The sequence below is a fragment of the Choloepus didactylus genome, chromosome 25 (genome assembly GCF_015220235.1).
Source record: "Choloepus didactylus isolate mChoDid1 chromosome 25, mChoDid1.pri, whole genome shotgun sequence".
NCBI classification, from domain to species: Eukaryota; Metazoa; Chordata; class Mammalia; order Pilosa; family Megalonychidae; genus Choloepus; species Choloepus didactylus.
This window is the reverse complement of record NC_051331.1, coordinates 1,678,844-1,694,696: the sequence shown is the minus strand read 5'-3', so window position 1 is coordinate 1,694,696 and position 15,853 is coordinate 1,678,844. Positions and strand designations below refer to the sequence as shown.

The 15,853-nt window shown below is 69.1% G+C and overlaps 3 protein-coding genes across 5 annotated transcripts; 2 read left to right on the top strand and 1 right to left on the bottom strand.

The window, feature by feature from the left end:
- The first annotated feature begins 24 nt into the window (after positions 1 to 24).
- On the top strand, positions 25 to 2,882 carry ISYNA1 (inositol-3-phosphate synthase 1). The gene is made up of 10 exons (XM_037817996.1): positions 25 to 278; positions 411 to 572; positions 768 to 900; positions 993 to 1,186; positions 1,329 to 1,478; positions 1,554 to 1,769; positions 1,862 to 2,026; positions 2,121 to 2,234; positions 2,305 to 2,522; positions 2,596 to 2,882. Exons 1-10 carry the CDS (start codon positions 156 to 158, stop codon positions 2,786 to 2,788), a joined length of 1,668 nt encoding a protein of 555 aa, XP_037673924.1. The 5' UTR covers positions 25 to 155; the 3' UTR covers positions 2,789 to 2,882.
- A 338-nt stretch (positions 2,883 to 3,220) lies between these two features.
- On the bottom strand, positions 3,221 to 11,367 carry SSBP4 (single stranded DNA binding protein 4). 3 transcript variants are annotated; one of them, XM_037818010.1, is made up of 18 exons: positions 11,309 to 11,367; positions 8,161 to 8,233; positions 7,952 to 8,013; positions 7,783 to 7,867; positions 5,881 to 5,955; positions 5,489 to 5,554; positions 5,226 to 5,285; positions 5,089 to 5,137; positions 4,925 to 4,995; positions 4,787 to 4,854; positions 4,634 to 4,679; positions 4,519 to 4,554; positions 4,379 to 4,433; positions 4,225 to 4,295; positions 4,049 to 4,127; positions 3,878 to 3,906; positions 3,683 to 3,790; positions 3,221 to 3,384 (listed from the first exon to the last, which is right to left on the bottom strand). In XM_037818010.1, the coding sequence occupies exons 1-18, from the start codon at positions 11,365 to 11,367 to the stop codon at positions 3,355 to 3,357; spliced, it is 1,122 nt and encodes a 373-aa protein (XP_037673938.1). In that variant the 3' UTR covers positions 3,221 to 3,354. The 3 variants fall into 3 exon arrangements, with proteins under 3 accessions (XP_037673938.1, XP_037673936.1, XP_037673937.1); XM_037818008.1 differs by having other exon boundaries at positions 3,244 to 3,384; positions 3,567 to 3,790; positions 4,787 to 4,872; XM_037818009.1 differs by having other exon boundaries at positions 3,244 to 3,384; positions 3,567 to 3,790.
- Positions 11,368 to 11,782: 415 nt separating this feature from the next.
- Positions 11,783 to 12,190, top strand: LOC119520204 (acidic proline-rich protein PRP25-like). The gene has a single exon (XM_037817907.1). It carries the CDS (start codon positions 11,783 to 11,785, stop codon positions 12,188 to 12,190), a length of 408 nt encoding a protein of 135 aa, XP_037673835.1.
- The last annotated feature ends 3,663 nt before the right edge of the window (positions 12,191 to 15,853 follow it).

The window sequence follows — 15,853 nt, the reverse complement described above, 5'->3', positions numbered from 1 at the left end:
GGGCCCCGGCGCTTTTCCTCGGCGCCCGCGCGCCCCCCGCTCCCACCGCCCGCCGCCTCCGAGCCGGTGAGAGCGGTTGTGACTCTCGGCCTCAGCCCGCCCCAGGCCCGGCCAGCCTGAGAGCCCCGCGGACCCCGCGCCCCCAGCCCGCCGCCATGGAGGCCCCCGCCGCCGAGGTCCTGGTCGAAAGCCCCGACGTGGTCTACGGCCCCGAGGCCATCGAGGCGCACTACGAGTACCGGACGACGCGCGTGAGCCGCGAGGGCGGCGTCCTCAAGGTGGGCCGGGGGGAAGCGGGGGACCAGGCGCAGTGGGGCGAGGGGGCGGGCCGGTGGGAGCCGCGGGGGCGGGGGCGCGAGCGGCCGGCTCCCTGCGCCCCCCGCCCCCGGCTCATGGCACCGCCCCCCCAGGTGCACCCCACGGCCACGCGCTTCACTTTCCGGACGGCCCGGCGGGTGCCCCGCCTGGGGGTCATGCTCGTCGGCTGGGGGGGTAACAACGGTTCCACGCTCACGGCCGCCGTGCTGGCCAATCGCCTGCGTCTGAGCTGGCCCACGCGCACGGGACGCAAGGTGGGCCGGGGGCGCGGGACCGCTGCCAGGGAGGAGGAGGCTCCATAGGGTGGCTCCATGGGTGGGCGCTGCGCAGGGACCCGGCCTTCCTCGCGGGCTTGGAGCCTAGAGCCGACAAAGCCGGGGGCGGGGCCCAGGCCGGCGCGCGCCCCGGGCCCCGCCCACCGCGCTCCCGCTCCCGCTCCCCCCCCCCAGGAGGCCAACTACTACGGCTCGCTGACGCAGGCTGGCACCGTGAGCCTCGGCCTGGACGCCGGGGGCCGCGAGGTGCACGTGCCCTTCCGCGCGCTGCTGCCCATGGTGGCGCCCGACGACCTCGTGTTCGACGGTGCGTGGGGCCGTGAGCCGGGCGGGGGGCGGGGCGCCTCGAATGGGGCCGCGGCGAGCGTGAAGGTCCCCGCCCCCACTCCCCACTTCCAGGCTGGGACATCTCGTCGCTGAACCTGGCCGAGGCCATGCGGCGCGCGCAGGTGCTGGACTGGGGGCTGCAGGAGCAGCTGCGGCCGCACATGGAGGCGCTGCGCCCGCGGCCGTCCGTCTACATCCCTGAGTTCATCGCCGCCAACCAAGGAGCTCGCGCCGACAACCTCATCCTGGGCTCGCGTGCGCAGCAGGTGCCACCCCTGTCCCCCTGACCTCCGTCCTTTGATCTTCCTCGCTTGCCCTCAGCCCGCGCCCTTGGTGCGGGGACCTCAACAGCCCGTGCCTCGATAGCCGGCAGTCTGTCCACCCTGGACGCCCCTCCCCACCCCCCAGCTGGAGCAAATCCGCCAGGACATCCGCGACTTCCGATCCAGTGCGCGGCTGGATAAGATCATCGTGCTATGGACAGCCAACACCGAGCGCTTCTGCGACGTGGTCCCCGGTCAGAACGACACGGCCAAGAACCTTCTGCGCAGCATCGAGGTGGGCACGGCCCGCGGCGGGCAGGGCCGGGGCGCCCCAAGCCCGCCCCACTGACCCCCGCCCCCCGCCCCGCAGCTGGGCCTGGAGGTGTCGCCGTCCACGCTCTTCGCCGTGGCCAGTATTCTGGAGGGCTGCGCCTTCCTCAACGGCTCCCCACAGAACACGCTGGTGCCCGGCGCGCTCGAGCTGGCGTGGCAGCACCGCGTTTTTGTGGGCGGAGACGACTTCAAGTCCGGCCAAACCAAGGTCAAGTCCGTGCTCGTGGACTTCCTCATCGGTTCGGGCCTCAAGGTGCGCGCGCGGGGGCGCGGGGGCCGGCCTGGGAGGGGGCGGCCGGGACGGAGGGGCCTGCAGCGCTGGGGGCACCGCCTTGCCCCCCGCAGACCGTGTCCATCGTGAGCTACAACCACCTGGGCAACAACGACGGGCAGAACTTGTCAGCGCCGTCCCAGTTCCGCTCCAAGGAGGTGACCAAGAGCGGCGTGGTGGAAGACATGGTGCACAGCAACTCCGTGCTGTACGCGCCGGGCGAGCAGCCGGACCACTGCGTGCGTGGGGCGCGGGGCCGGGGACGCTGGCGTGCGGGGCGGGGGGCGGCCGGGCAGGGGGAGGGCCCTGAGTGACGCGGGGCGGCCCCCCCAGGTGGTCATCAAGTACGTGCCGTACGTGGGCGACAGTAAGCGCGCGCTGGACGAGTACACGTCGGAGCTGATGCTGGGCGGGATCAACACGCTGGTGCTGCACAATACGTGCGAGGTGGGTGGGCGCGCCAGCCCCGCCCCTCCCAGGCCCCGCCCACGGCGCGCTGACCCTGCCCCTCCCGCAGGACTCGCTGCTGGCCGCGCCCATCATGCTGGACCTGGCGCTGCTGACCGAGCTGTGCCAGCGCGTGAACTTCTGCACTGACGCCGACCCTGAGCCGCAGGGCTTCCACCCTGTGCTCTCGGTGCTCGGCTTCCTCTTCAAGGCGCCGCTCGTGCCGCCCGGCAGCCCCGTGGTCAACGCGCTCTTCCGCCAGCGCAGCTGCATCGAGAACATTCTCAGGTGTGCACAGGGCCCCAAGAGGGCCTGGGTGGGTGCCGTGGGACCCTGCTAAGGCCGGCCGTTCCCCCCCCAGGGCCTGCGTGGGGCTGCCTCCGCAGAACCACATGTTTCTGGAGCACAAGATGGAGCGCCCCGGGCTCGAGCGAGTCGGGCCGGTGGCCTGCCCGGTGCCGTGCAAGGAGTCTGTGCCCGCCGCCCCCAACGGCTGCACGGGCGATGCCAACGGGCACCCGCAGGCGGAGGCATCCCAGGTGGCCACCGCCTGAGGCTGTGGGCATCCGGGTCCCCCGCCACTCTGGCCCCTGCCAGTCCACCCTACTGGACCCCAAATACAATAAAGCAGGTGCCTCTGTCACAGAACGGTTGCCTGTAGATTCATGGGGTCCCATTTCTTTTACCAGCTTCCTCTGTGAGCACATAAGGGCTCTCTCAGCTGCCGCTTGCCTTCATTTCGTCAGCGTTAGACTCCTACTCATCCTTCAAAACCCAGTTCTGTTGCCCCACCCCCAGAATCCCCAGGGCTCTTCCCTAATGCTAAGGTAGGAATTCCAGACGCAGCAACCCAAAATAAAACAGAGTTACATTTATTGACAGGGCCCAACCCCTGCCGTGGGGAAGGAAGTCCTCCTGGGAGGTCCCCGGAGCAAAACACAAATGGCTGAAAGGGGCTTAGCCCTCCCCACACAGGAGAGAACGATTCTGAGGTCCTTGGGTTTCGTATAAAATGAGAAAGTCCTTACAGCCAACAAGGTCTCCCAGCCTGCCAAGCCTCGGCCAGCTCTGGCTGCCCCAGGGGGGCCGCCCCCGAGCCCCCATCCCCGGGGCCGCCCTGTCACACGCTCATAGCCACCCCGGGCGAGTACTGCGGAGAGAGGGGCAGGCTCAGCGCAGGCAGCGGCAGGGGCCCGCCCACGGGATGGGGATGGGGCAGGGTGGGAGGGTTCCCCGGTGGTTGGGAGGAGAGGAGTGCCCAGGGATAGGGTGGGGGTGGGAGGGCTGGAGCGCGGGAGGGGAGGAGAAGGGGTGCCGCGGCCGCCCCCCCACCTGGCCCGCCGCGGTCACGGTCTTGCTCCGGCCCCCCGGCCGCCCCGCCGGGGTCTCCCCGCCAGGCCCCTCCGGCCCGCTGCCGCCGCAGGGGGGGACTCGGCGCAGTCGCTTACGTTTTCGCCCGGGAAGGGGTGCAGGAAGGTTCCAGCGGCCGCCATGTCGCCGTCGTCGCGCGGGGTGCCCGGGGCGTTGCTCAGGCCGCCCACGGCGCCGGGGGAGCTCTGGGGGCGGCCGCCGAGATCAGCGGGACCTGGGGCGCCCACCACCCCCGACGCCAGGCCCCGCCCCCACGGCGCCCCGCCCCTCACCTTCGGCAACCTGTCCATGTCGCCTGAGCCTGGGGATGGACAGAAGACGGACGCGCAGTCAGACGCGCCTCCTCCTCCTGGGCCCGCCTCTGGGAGCCCGAGGTTGGGGACCCCTACTGGGCCCTCCCGGCAGTGCAGCCCGGTCGGGAAGGGTCGCGGGCACCCACTCACCCAGAGATCCGTTCACGGGGTGTGGCTCCATCGCGCTCACGGCAGCCAGGGGGCCCTCGGCGCCGGCACCCAGCGGGAACTGCAGGCAGAGGAGGCCGCGGGCTCAGCGCCCGCACCCCCACCCCCTGCGGCCGCCCCCCACCCGGGCGCCCGGTCCGCACCCGGCCCCCACTCACGCCAGCCCTTCCGGCCCCCGGCCCCAGGGAGTTGATGATGGGGTACATGTTCTCGCTGGAGTTGGTGGAGTCTGGGGGAGACAGCCAGTGTTAGGAAGCAGTGTGAGATACCGGGGGTACCCCCATGCCCCACCCACCTCCAGCCAGGCCGCACCTCCAGGGCTGGGCATGATGGGTGTTCCAGGGGGGCCACCGCCTCCTGGGGGGCCCTGCACAGTGAGGGAGACAGGCACCCTGAGACAGGACCCCACCCCCACCCCCAGCCCCCCACGGCCCAACCCGGGCCCCACTCACCGTGTAGCTGCCGGGGGAGGAGGAGGAGTAGGGGATCTGGGAAGAAGAGATGGCTGTCAGTGGGCGGGGAAATGGGGTGCCACCCAGCACCCCCCACCCCCACCCAGAGACTCACCGAGTTGCTGCTAGGACTGCTCCATGGGCCCCGCACTGCCAGGCCCCTGGGGGAGACGGCAGGTCACCCATCACAGCCCCCTAACCCCCACCCCGTGCACCAGCGGCCTGGTCTTGGGGTCCCCATGGACACCCCAGTCCCCGAGGGCCTTACATGTTCACAGCGGACAGGCCGGGGCCGGCGAGGGAGCTGGGCGGGGGCCGCAGGCCGCCTCCGTAGCCCTGCAAGGCGGGGAGGCCCTGAGTGGGGGTTCGGCCCTGGCGCCCGCGCCCCCCAGGGCCCGCCTCATACCTGGGGACCTGTGCTGGCCACGCCCCGCGGCAGTGTCACCCTGGGCAGCGCCCCGGCCAGGCCTGTCTGCCCTGTGGGGGACAGGGAGGTTCAGGCTGGGGCGCTCGTGGGTGTGGACCCACACTGGGGGGCAGGGTCGGGGGGCTCAGGGCTTCCCTACTCACCCTGGGCCCGGAGGGAAGGGTCCACAGCGCCGGGGAGGCCGACAGGAGGCTGCGGAGGGGGCGCGGCAGTGCTGAGTCGGGGTGCCCCATCCCCACGCGAACCCCCCGAATCCCACCCCACCCACCCCCTCTCTCACCTGACTTGGCATCCGCAAGGGGGGCCGGGGGCCCCCGGGGAACCGCGGGAACACGAAGGGCTGGAAGAGGTGGGCGGGGTCAGCACCTCCCGAAGCCCCGCCCCCAAGCCACCCCACTGTGCTGCTGCACCCGGGGGGGGGGGCCAATCCGGCCGGCCGGCCACTTCCAGGACGGGCCCGGCGCCTGCTGGGGTACTCGATGGGCCGGGGAGCCAGGCGGGGGTTGGGGTGTGCCAAGGGCTCAGGGACTGCAGGCTCCTTACCTGGCCGTGGGGCCCCATCATGGGGGCATTGGGATTGTGGGGGGACAGCTGGGAGCCAAGAGGGCCCTAGGAGAACAGAACCAGGTGGGTTGGGGAGAACGAGGTCCTCCTGAAGCCTCAGTGTCCTGCGGCCCTGCTGGGACAGGCTGCAAGTGTCCCGGGTCCTGATGGGGGCGGGGCAGGGCGCCGAAGAGGGGGCGGGGCCGGCCCTTGCACACCCTCCCCAGCCTGCAGGCAGCACCCGTGACCAGGGAGCTCCCAGCGCCATGTGTCCTCACCCTGGGCCCACATAGGCACCACAATGCCTCTCCCCATGTGGGGTCCCCGCTTATCACCGCCAGTGCCCCTGCTGCCTGCAGGCACCCCCCAAAGACCCCAGCCCTTGGCCTTACCTGGAAGAAACCAGCTGCGATGGTGTCCCCAGGGGCCATGCTCCCCATCATGGGGCTGGGGGCTGTGGCGGCGCTCTGCAGGGATGGGGGGACAGGAGGGCCACGTCAGGCGCTGTCCCACAGGACCAGGGCCGCCAGGTGGGCAGCTGGGCCTGGAACCCGGGTCACTGGAGACCCTGGCCGAGGTAGCAGCGGCGGGGGGGGGGAGCAGCTGCCCCAGCCCCGAACCACACTCGGGGGCTGTCAGCAAGATCCTGGCGCTAGGGTGGAACCCAGTCAGGAGGCCTGGGGTCCCTGCCTGCAGCACCCCCAAGCTCGAGGATCCTGGGGGGTCCAAGCAGGACCTCAGGGGTGCCCTTACACCAAACCCTCCACCAGCCTCTCTAGCAGGAAAAACCCAGGTTCTGGCCCCACGAGGCAGCCGGGTGGGGCCCCTACAGGGGTGCGTGGCCCAACTGGGACTGGGCCCCTTGGAGATCACACTCACACTCACACACACACACACACAAAGGCTCCAGCCTCATCCCTTTCGGGCTCCTTCTCCAAGAGCAGCCTCGAACAGCTCCCACCAGGACACACGGAGGCCCAGATGGGGCAAATCCGTGGAGAGCTCGTGGCCCCCTCCCCTGGGCCCCTTTCCCAGCTCCAAAGTGCGCCTCTCCTCCCAGGCCTGGGACCCCCACCTCCGGGGAGCCCTGGTCTGCCCACCCCAACTGTCTACCCCCCAGGGAGCACGGAGGGCCGCCTCCTTTCGGCCCGCCAGGAGCCGGGGCATTTCCTGGTCGGGGAGGCGGGGCAGTGAGCAGGCACCGCGCCCCGGGGTCCTCGGGGGGGGGGGGGGAACCTGGGCCTCTCCCACCCCCGCCCCCACCCCAGCCCGCGGCCCCCACGTCAATCACGCCCAGCTCCTGCGCGTTGCCACGACGACGGGCTGCGCGGGCCTTTCCAGGAGCCGCCGCGGTGACTCCAGCCCCGGGAGGGGCGCGGAGGGCGAGGGGCGAGGGCGGGGCCGGGAGCCCGCGAGCGGGAGGCACCCCCAGACCCCGCCCGCGGGATGCACGACTCCGGGGGCTCCGCGCCCCCGCCGCGCCTCCCGCGACGCGCTGGCGCTGCCGTGGCAACCGGGGCGCGCCCCACCACGGCGTGCTCACCCCGACAGGAGGGTCCCGGCGGGGAGCAGGGGCGATGACCCACGCCGAGGGGCAGGGGGGCCACTGTGCCCCGCGCAGAAAGAGCGTGCACCCCGCACAGGGCGAGGGGGCGCCGGGCCTAGGGCCCCCAGGGACGAGCAGGGAGGGGTCTGGGCTCGCCGAGCGCGCCTCGCACCCAGAGCTCCAGCTCAAGGGGCTCCAGCCCCAACCACCCGCGGGGAGCCCGGCTCCGGGACAAGGAGACCCCGCGCAGGCAGTGGGGTACGCAGGGCAAAGAGCAGGGACGCGGGATCCCCACTCCCCCGGGGCTTCAGCCGGGGCCTGCACTCCTGGGTCAGGTGCTGGGTGGGGAGGCTCTGTGCTGAAGCAGGAGCACCCCTGGGGGCGGGGGTTGTGCACCCCTAGCCAAATGCAGGGGGAAAGCGTGGGCAGCTTGGGTTGGGGTACCACCCAGACTGAAAGGGCTCCAGGGGGTGCAAGGCTGCTGCAGTGCACCCCTCCCCCACAGGGCAAGTCAGGGCGCCGGACTCATGGGCCAGGGTCCCCAGGAGCTCCCAGCACTGCAGCCCAGAGAGCAACTGAGGCCAGAGAGGGGGAGCCGTGCAGGAGGAGGAGCGGGGCCCCCCACTTGTCCCCACTCACACGGGTTCAAGATGCCCTCCACCCTCACCACCCCGGGCTGGGGCAGTGGACCGGGCCTCCCCCACCCTGGGACCCCCCTGGAGGAGGCCCTGGCTGGGCGGTGACTCACGTAGTCCTGGAAGGCCTTGACATCACTCGCCGGCTCACAGGCTTCTCTGCGGTCCGGGGCGGCGCAGTACAAGTCCCAGAACACACTGCGGAGGCAGGGAGGGGACCATGGCCTCGGGCCCGCCCGGGACCCCCACCCCACCCCAGCTGCCCGTGCACCCCACACGCACCACCACCAGGAGTGCAGGAACCCCGGGGGCTCCCCCAGCGTGATGTTCTTCTCCCATCGGATCTGCAGGGGAGAAGGAGGGTGGGTGAGGGGCACGGGGCGCCCAAAGGGGTGGGGGGCAGGCCGCCCGGCCTCCAGCCCCATCCCCAGTGGAAACGGAGCAGAAAGGACCCGGATGTGGACAGGGAATGGGGGTCACGTCCAGCTTACCTCGGACAAAAAGGTCTGGGCTGACTTCTGGGCACCAACATGGAGCAAGTATTCGTATACGTACAGCGCCAACCTGCCAGGCGGGCGGGGTGGCTCAGACCCTCAGGAACTCAGCGTCACCCTGCAGTCCCTCCCTGAGGGTCCCTGGGAGGGGCCCTTCCCCACCCCTCACCAGCTGCTCAGCCAAACAACTCCTATGGCCAAGCTCCTTGGCTGGCCAACTCCTATGCATCCGTCAAGACCCAGCCTGCAGGGCCCATCCTCTAGGCAGCCTTCCCAAGAGCCCCTCCTCTCTACAGGTGAGATTCTGCTCAGCTCCACTCCCCTTTGGGGACTAAGGCACGATGGGTCCCACCCACACTGAGACCCCAGGGGGAAGGACTTCTCTTCACTGGGCTCGACTCAGGGCCGCCCCTTCAGTGGCCTCCCGGCCCTGCCTGGAGACGAAGAGGCCCAGCTCCCAGGCCTTCCTCCTCCCCGCCCCCAGCCTCTTCCTCAAGGAGTCTGGGGAAGGGGGGAGGGGAGGCAGGGACAGGTCCCTCCACCCCCCACCCCCACCCTCCCAGGCCCCACAGGGCTGGGGTGACTGGATCTAGCCCTGTAACCCCAAGGCAGGGGCTCCCCAAGGACTGACAGCCCCTCCAGACACCTCCCGCTTGGCTGCCGCCGCCCCTCTGGCCAGCGCCCCATCCTAAAATACTCATCCCTGACTCATTCTCCTCTCAGGCCTCCCACCAGGCTGCTCCCAACTGCTCCTGCCTTCCCCAGCTCCCCCTCCTTGTGCCACCCCACTTCTGCTCTCAGCAACCCCCACGCACTCCCGGGGCCTCCTTCATTTGACGTTTGCTGAATGTCACCCAGTTTAATGTGGGGGGCTCACTGTGTCCCCGAGGGGCAGAGACGAGAGATCCAGTAAGTGAGGAGTCACTGAAGGCCCCGGGGTCCCCGGGAAAACAGGTGCGGGGCAGCAGGAAGGGGGAACGGAGGACGGGGGCATCGGGCAGCCAGGCAGCTCTGAGTACCAGGCCGGGGTCCCCCATCTCCAGCCCAGGCTTCCACCTGCCAGCCCAGGCTGTCCCCAATGTCCTCCTCCTGCTGCCCCCAGGCCCCCCTGGGCCCCCCGAGGACTCTGTGTGCCCCCGTCAGACCCAGGCCTCCCCATTTCCTCCTCCTTCCCACCCCTGCAGGCTCCAGAGCCTCCTTGGCTCTCAATGACAACTCCAGGCAGCTGCCCTTGGGGCACCCCAGCCTGAGCCCCCCAAACTCAAGGTCCGGCTGTTTGCCTGAGCCTCAAGGCACAGACCCCACCAGCCCCAGGCTGCTCCCCTCCCGGCCCGCCTGGCCCGGGGCCATCCGTCTGTCCGTCCCGACTGGCCTCGCACACCCCACGAACCCCACACCCCAGCCCCGGACCCTCCCTGTCCTGCAGGGTGGGGAGCTCAACTGGAGGCACTGATTGTCGGGGTTCAGGGTTTCATCTTTTACCCGACGGCAAGGGGTGGCCGCAGCCTGCCCTCCAAAAGGGACACGTGCCTGGCAGGCATGGGGGGCCCAGCGGGTACTGGGGTGCCCAGCACCGAGAGGCACCCCAGGCCAGTGCCGCGAGGCAGACACACCGTGGGTGTGGGCACCTCGTGACTAAAACGCGTGGAGACCCCACTGTTGCCCCTGAGCTCTACCAGTGTTCCCCCAGTGCCCCAACACCAGGTACCACCTGGCCTCACCCCCTGCCTGGCCAGATGCCCCCAGGCCCCCCACGCTTGCCCCTCATAGGCCTTTTCCCACCCGGCAGCCAGGGAGACCCCAATTGCACCTCCCACCCCATCCTCCCTGCTCTACCACCCTCTGTGGCTCATTTCCTCTCCTCTGGTGCACCTCCTGGGCCCCCAGCCTGGGACACAGCTTGGGGGTCCCTTTGTCAGGACCTCCTTCCCCGGCAACCCCCAAGTACACCCATGCCCTGAGGCCAGTGGGAGGGCAGGGGGCAGCGTCAGGACCCCTGGGGGGGGGGGCTCTGCTGGGGGCTGCACCCCTCTCCCAGCCGGGGCCAGGAGCAGAGGCCGGGTTCAAAGAACCAGCATCTCTTGGGGGAACGTGAACCGAGGCAGCTGTTGCAGCGGCGCCTCGGAAAGTTAAAAAGTGGAATTACCTGCACCCCGGACACCCCACTCCTAGGTGATGCCCGAGAGAATCGAAAGCTGGAGTTCAGGCAGGGACTCGGGCACTCATGTCCACTGCACCATCACTCGCAGTGGCCAAAAGGGAGACACACCCCAAGTGCAAGTGGATGATAAAATGGGGTCCAGCCATGCAAAGGAATAGTATGCAGCCATGAAGAGGGGTGAAGTTCTGATTTGTGCAGCGGCACGCATGACGCATGATGCCCGACACATAAAATATCCAGAAAAAGCAAATTCGTAGGTGTTCCCAGGGGCTGGGGGAGGGAGTGTCAAGTGGCTGCTGGATGAGTGCAGCCCTGATGGAAAAGTTCTAGAAACACTGGCGATGGTCATACAACACTGTGAGTTAATGCTACAGAATTGTATATTTATAAACAATTAAAATGGAGATTTGCAGGTTGCATTTTTGTTACCAGAAAAAAGTAAAAAATAAATAAATAAATAAACCACTTTTTGGGGGCCCAAGGGGGTGCACATCTACTAGGAACCCCACCTCTTACTCGCATCGCCTGCTCCAGGCTGCCCTGGCCTTTTCCCCAAACACCGCGCCCACCACCCCCAGACCCCCCACTGCTCGCGGGAGCCCCGGGAGTGGGGGGCCGCTCCAGCCACGTTCTGTCCCCAACCTGGGTGGGGGGTGCGCGGCGCCAGGTTCAGAACCTCTTGGAGCAGAGAGCGCCCGGCATTTCCCCAAGAACCCCTTTTCCAGACGGACCCCGGGCCGGGCAGAGCTTTCGTGGGTTCCCAGGGAGGTCGCCCGTCAGCCCGGCCAGGAAGCGGCGGGTCCAGGGGACCCCGGCAGCACCCCCACCTCCAGCCGGCCAACTTCTAGGGTCCTGCGAGCAGCCGCCAGGACGCCGAGCGGGGTGCGCGCTGCGGGGTGCGCCTGCGCCCTGCAGGGAGGTCGGGGAGCCGCCCCGGGGACCCCCTCGCCCCGCAGCCGCGGGGACCCCCAGCCCCGCACTCACTTCTCGCGGGCCTGGCCGTCGGAGGGCGCGGCCGAGCCCTTGCCCGCCTTGCCGGACATGCTGCGCGCTCAGGCCCCGCGCGCCGTCGCCATGGCCACCCGCCCCGCCGCCCGGCCCGCGCGGGGCCCGCGGGATCTAGGCGCGGCGGCGGCGGCGGCGGGTTTATTTTTTTTTCCGCTTCCCTCGGCGCGGGCGGTTCCGGGAAGCGCGCGCCCCCGCCCGCGGGCGCCGCTCTTAAAAGGGCGATGGCGGCCCCGCGCGCGGGGTGGGCCCCGGCCCTCCCCCGACCTCGGGCCGCGGGAGGGCGCGCATGCGCGGTGCCCGCCGCGAGCGAGGGAGGGGGCGCGCGTGGGCACGGCCGATCGCGGCTACTCGCAGACACCGCGCGCAGGACTCGCCACCCGCGTGGCTGTACGCCCGGGTCACGGCCACACTTAGACGCAGAACACCCAAAAGTCGGCCCAGACCGCGAAGATGACCGCCCACAAAGATGGGCGCACCATCCTGCAGAAACCCCCACCCCCACAGAGCCCACCAGGGACACCCGGGAGCCCACGGGCCCCATACGAAGGCTCCGGCCCAGACCATTGCAAACACACGTGTACGCACAGCTGTGCCCCTGCAAAGAGCCGCACGCAGCCTCCCCCGCCACCCAGGGGGCCCGTCGTTTCCCCCGAGGCTCTCACCTGGGGTTACACACCCGGGGCCTCCCAGGCCACGCCCGACACAGGTACACACAGCCCGGGGACACACACAAGCACACAGCCACGCACAGAGAAGCAACTCCGGGGTGCCCAGGCCACACTCTGCGAGCCCCCCGGTGCCAACCCACAGCCACGGGAGGGGCTGCCGGGGGACAGCGGGGCCCCCCGGGGTCACTAGAACGGGGCGCGTCCCCCTTTCTTGGGAAGGGGTCCCTGGGTGCAGGGCGCCTGGGGCCCGGCCAGCGTGGGCGCGTGGGGAACAAGGGGGTGCGGACGGCTGTACCCCCGGATCTGGATGCTTTTGACTGAACAAGGGCTACGGGGGTTCTTTCTTGCGCACGCGGTGGGGGTGGCCGGCACTCTGAAAACGGCCCCCGCCGGAGCCACCGTCCCGGCCCGGCAGTGGCGGTGGCGCGTCCGCGCGTGGGGGGACCCTGGGTTTGGGTGTCCCGGGTCTCTCTCGGGGTCTCTCTCGGGCCGGCGACCTCCATCAGGCCTCCCCACCAGGGCCCTCACGGGAAGCGCCCGGACCGCGGGCGGGAGGAAGGGCCGGGCCAGGCCGCAGCGCCGCTTCCTCCCCGCGGGGCCCTGGAGGGGGAGGGGGCGCCGGCCCCGCCCACTTCCTCTCCCGCCGGCCGCCCCTCCCCCCCCGCTTCCTCTTCCCCGGGCCTCCCGCGCACCACGCCACCACCCAGAGAGGGGGTGCCTCGCCTGGGGTCGCACGGTGCACGGGTGACAGCTGGGGCTCCCGCCCCCCCATTGACCTCCCAAGGCCCTCCCCCACCCCCGCCGCTTCCCGGCGGTGTGTTCTGGGGGTGGGGGTGGGAGTGGGTCCCGGTCACCCCCTCTATCCACTCCACGGACATTCGCTGAGGCCCTCGGAGCGCCCCGACGGGGGAGCTGGTGGCACCGTCTCGGGGCGGGGGCGGCGGCGCGCGGCGCTCATGGCGACGGGGACAGATGTCCAAACAGACCCGGCGCCGGCGGAAAAGCCAGCGCGGAGCCTGCCCGGGCCCCACGGGGCGTCGGGGAGGCCGAGCCAAGCGCCCCCCGCCCGGGCGCGCCTCTTGCCAGAGCAATGCCCCCCCCGAAATAACCGCCTTCCCCCGCCCACGCGACGGGAGGAGAACGGGGAGAAAAAGAAAAAATAAATTTTTACATAAGGGGCGGGGGTGGCTCCGAAAGATCTGGAAACGGAATGTTCGAACAGCAGGCCCGGCGAGGGCTAGTGCGAGAGGTCCTGGGGTCGGCGGCTGAGCTCGGGGGCGGGCGGGGCGGGGTGCGGGTAGCCAGGGAGGGGTCTGGGGGCGGGGGCGCAAGGGAGGAGGGTGTGGCCAAGGCTGGGCCCCACCCCGCGACCCCCACCGCGTTCCCTGCAGCCCTGGGCTGGGTCTCCTCTCTTGGGGAGGGCGGGGGGTGAGTCAGATGCCCCCAAACCCCCCCCCAGTCCGGGGTCCCTCCGAGGAGGGAACCAGCGCGCCCCTGGCACGCCCCCTCCAGCCCTTCCCATCCCCAAGCCCCACCATGGTGGCCTGGGGGCCTTTGCACTCACGAGGCTTTTGGCTTCCCCTCTCCCCTCCCCTCCCCTCCTACCAGCGCCCCCTCCACAGAGCCGCCCCCCTGGGCTCCTGGCCCCCCTCCACCGCTGGTTGGATTTCTCAGCGTTTGAGGAAATAAGGTCTAGGGGGGCTCTTGAGTGTCGGGGTCATGCTGGCCCTTGGCTGCTGACAGTGCCCCTCTCAGCAGGAGGCAGGAGTGGGGGGTGGGGGTGGGCCTGGGGAAGGGCTGGGGGGCGCTGGGCGGGCAGGGGGCGGTGGGACAGGGCCAGGCCTCCTGGGACAGGCTCTGAAATGCCCCCAAGCAGCTGGGTGGCTTCCAAGCGCAGGCCTTTATCCCCTCGCAGTTCCGGAAGCTCCTCCTTCGCCTCCTCCCAGCCTCTGGGGCTTTGGTGTCTGCCTCTGTCACCCCGTCTGTCTGTCTGTCCAATTCTCCCTCCCTTACCAGCTAATCGGAGCCTCCACGTCCCTCTTCCACGATGAGTGGAGGGTTGCCCGACTCCAGGGCAGGTTTAGCTTTCACAGAGCTAAAATGAATGAAGGGTGCGCCCCAGGAGGCAGAGTCACCCCGGAACATCAAAGTACCCCGCTTCGCTTGGCGAAAATGCTCTCTCGTCTTTGCCCAAAGTCTCGGGGTCTGTTCTTGGCTCAGGTGCACCGGGCGAGGCTTTGAGAGGGTCACTTCAGTTTGGCACGTGGATGGGACCCCTCAGCTGTCCTGGGGAGGTGAGGGGCTCCCACCGGACCCCTTGTCCAGCGACTCGGTCGTTAGTGGCTTCCCACCGCCTGGGGCCCGGAGACCAGCACGGTCGGGGGAGGAGTTGATTCATGGGTCTGGGTTGCACCTGTCTAGTGTCGCAGTCCCCGTTTCTCGACAAAGCCCGTGAGTGACGACGTCACACTCGTTGGGGACAGAGAACCTCAGATTGCAGGTTCCGCTGGTTTGGAGCGAACCCCAAGACTACAGAGGCCACAGGGGTTCCGGAGAGATCTTGATATTAGAAGTTAGTGACTTAACTCAACTCGTTTCGCAATTGTCCCAAATTTCGGTGAGTACATGTCTGTCCGGCACTGTCAGTCTGTGCTAATTTCTTTCCAGACAGGCACTTTTCAGAGCACCGAGGAACGGATCCCTGTGACCCCTGACGTGTCATCGGCAGGTGGGCATTGGACATGAGCCAGCGAGAAGGAAGAGGATGATTTTTCTGTGTGAAACTGCCTGGGCCACCACGACTTAGAAGACGGCGTCACACGGCTGGGAGAGGGTCCCTGAGCTAAAATACTGCGTGACGGCGCGGATCGTTCCGTAAGAGGGTGCGGACTCGGGGTGCAATGCTGCAGGCATGGCGTTCCGTGGCTGCTCTTGTGATGCCACATGACAGTGGAAACATTTCAGCCGTGGAATCGGGGCCCGTGGCCCCCACGGTCACAGGAGAGAGGGCTGCGACAGGGACGGGGCAGCCGATGGTCCAGATCCTCTTCAGAGCCCAGCGGCTCCGCCACCTCCACATGGCCGAGGAAGTGTCTGTCCCCACCGGCCTCGCAGTTTCGCCCGAGCCCTGCTCCCATCTCCACCCGCGGCCTGGACAATTGGAAAAATATGTCCCGTCATAGCGGGATCACCAGAAGAAAACGGAGACGCTTTTCTCCTCTGTGTCCACTCGGGCTGATACGGGGCGGCCCAGCGGCCCAGGAGCGAGGGCCACACAGGGTCATTACAAGTCGGACTCCAAAAGTGGGTCCTGGAATTAAAAAGCCCAAAGTTTCTGGAGATGTGATGCGCAGCAGGTGACAATCCCGCCGTGTTCCCAGAATGGATATTCGAGGCGCATCGGCAGGGCACGGACTTGGACCCAGAAGGCCCGAGAATTTGGGAACTGTGAGCATGGCTCTCCTCAGCCACAGGGCCCAGAAAGGAGCGGTCTGTGCGTGTCCCAGCCTCCCCTGGGTGGGGTGGCCTTCGAGTGTGTCGTCACCGCAAGTCCACCCGAGGGAAGGTCAAGCCGGGACATCACTGGGTAGCACCACAAAGAGCCCCGGGAACTCGGGGACATTGCACGGCCACCAGGACCCCAGCTTGTTGCCCGAACCTAAGGAAGGGCCTTCGCGAGCACCGGGCCGTGTTGTCGGATGCCCCAAATGGAAAGCTGGCGGCCATCCCCTGTCTGAACCGGCCACTCCGATGCCCGAGAAACCTAGCCCCGGTGGGAGCACCCCAAGCCCAACAGAGGAGGGGGTGTGTCCCAGCTGCCCTGGCCTCACGTGGGACCCCCAGGGAGCCCTGA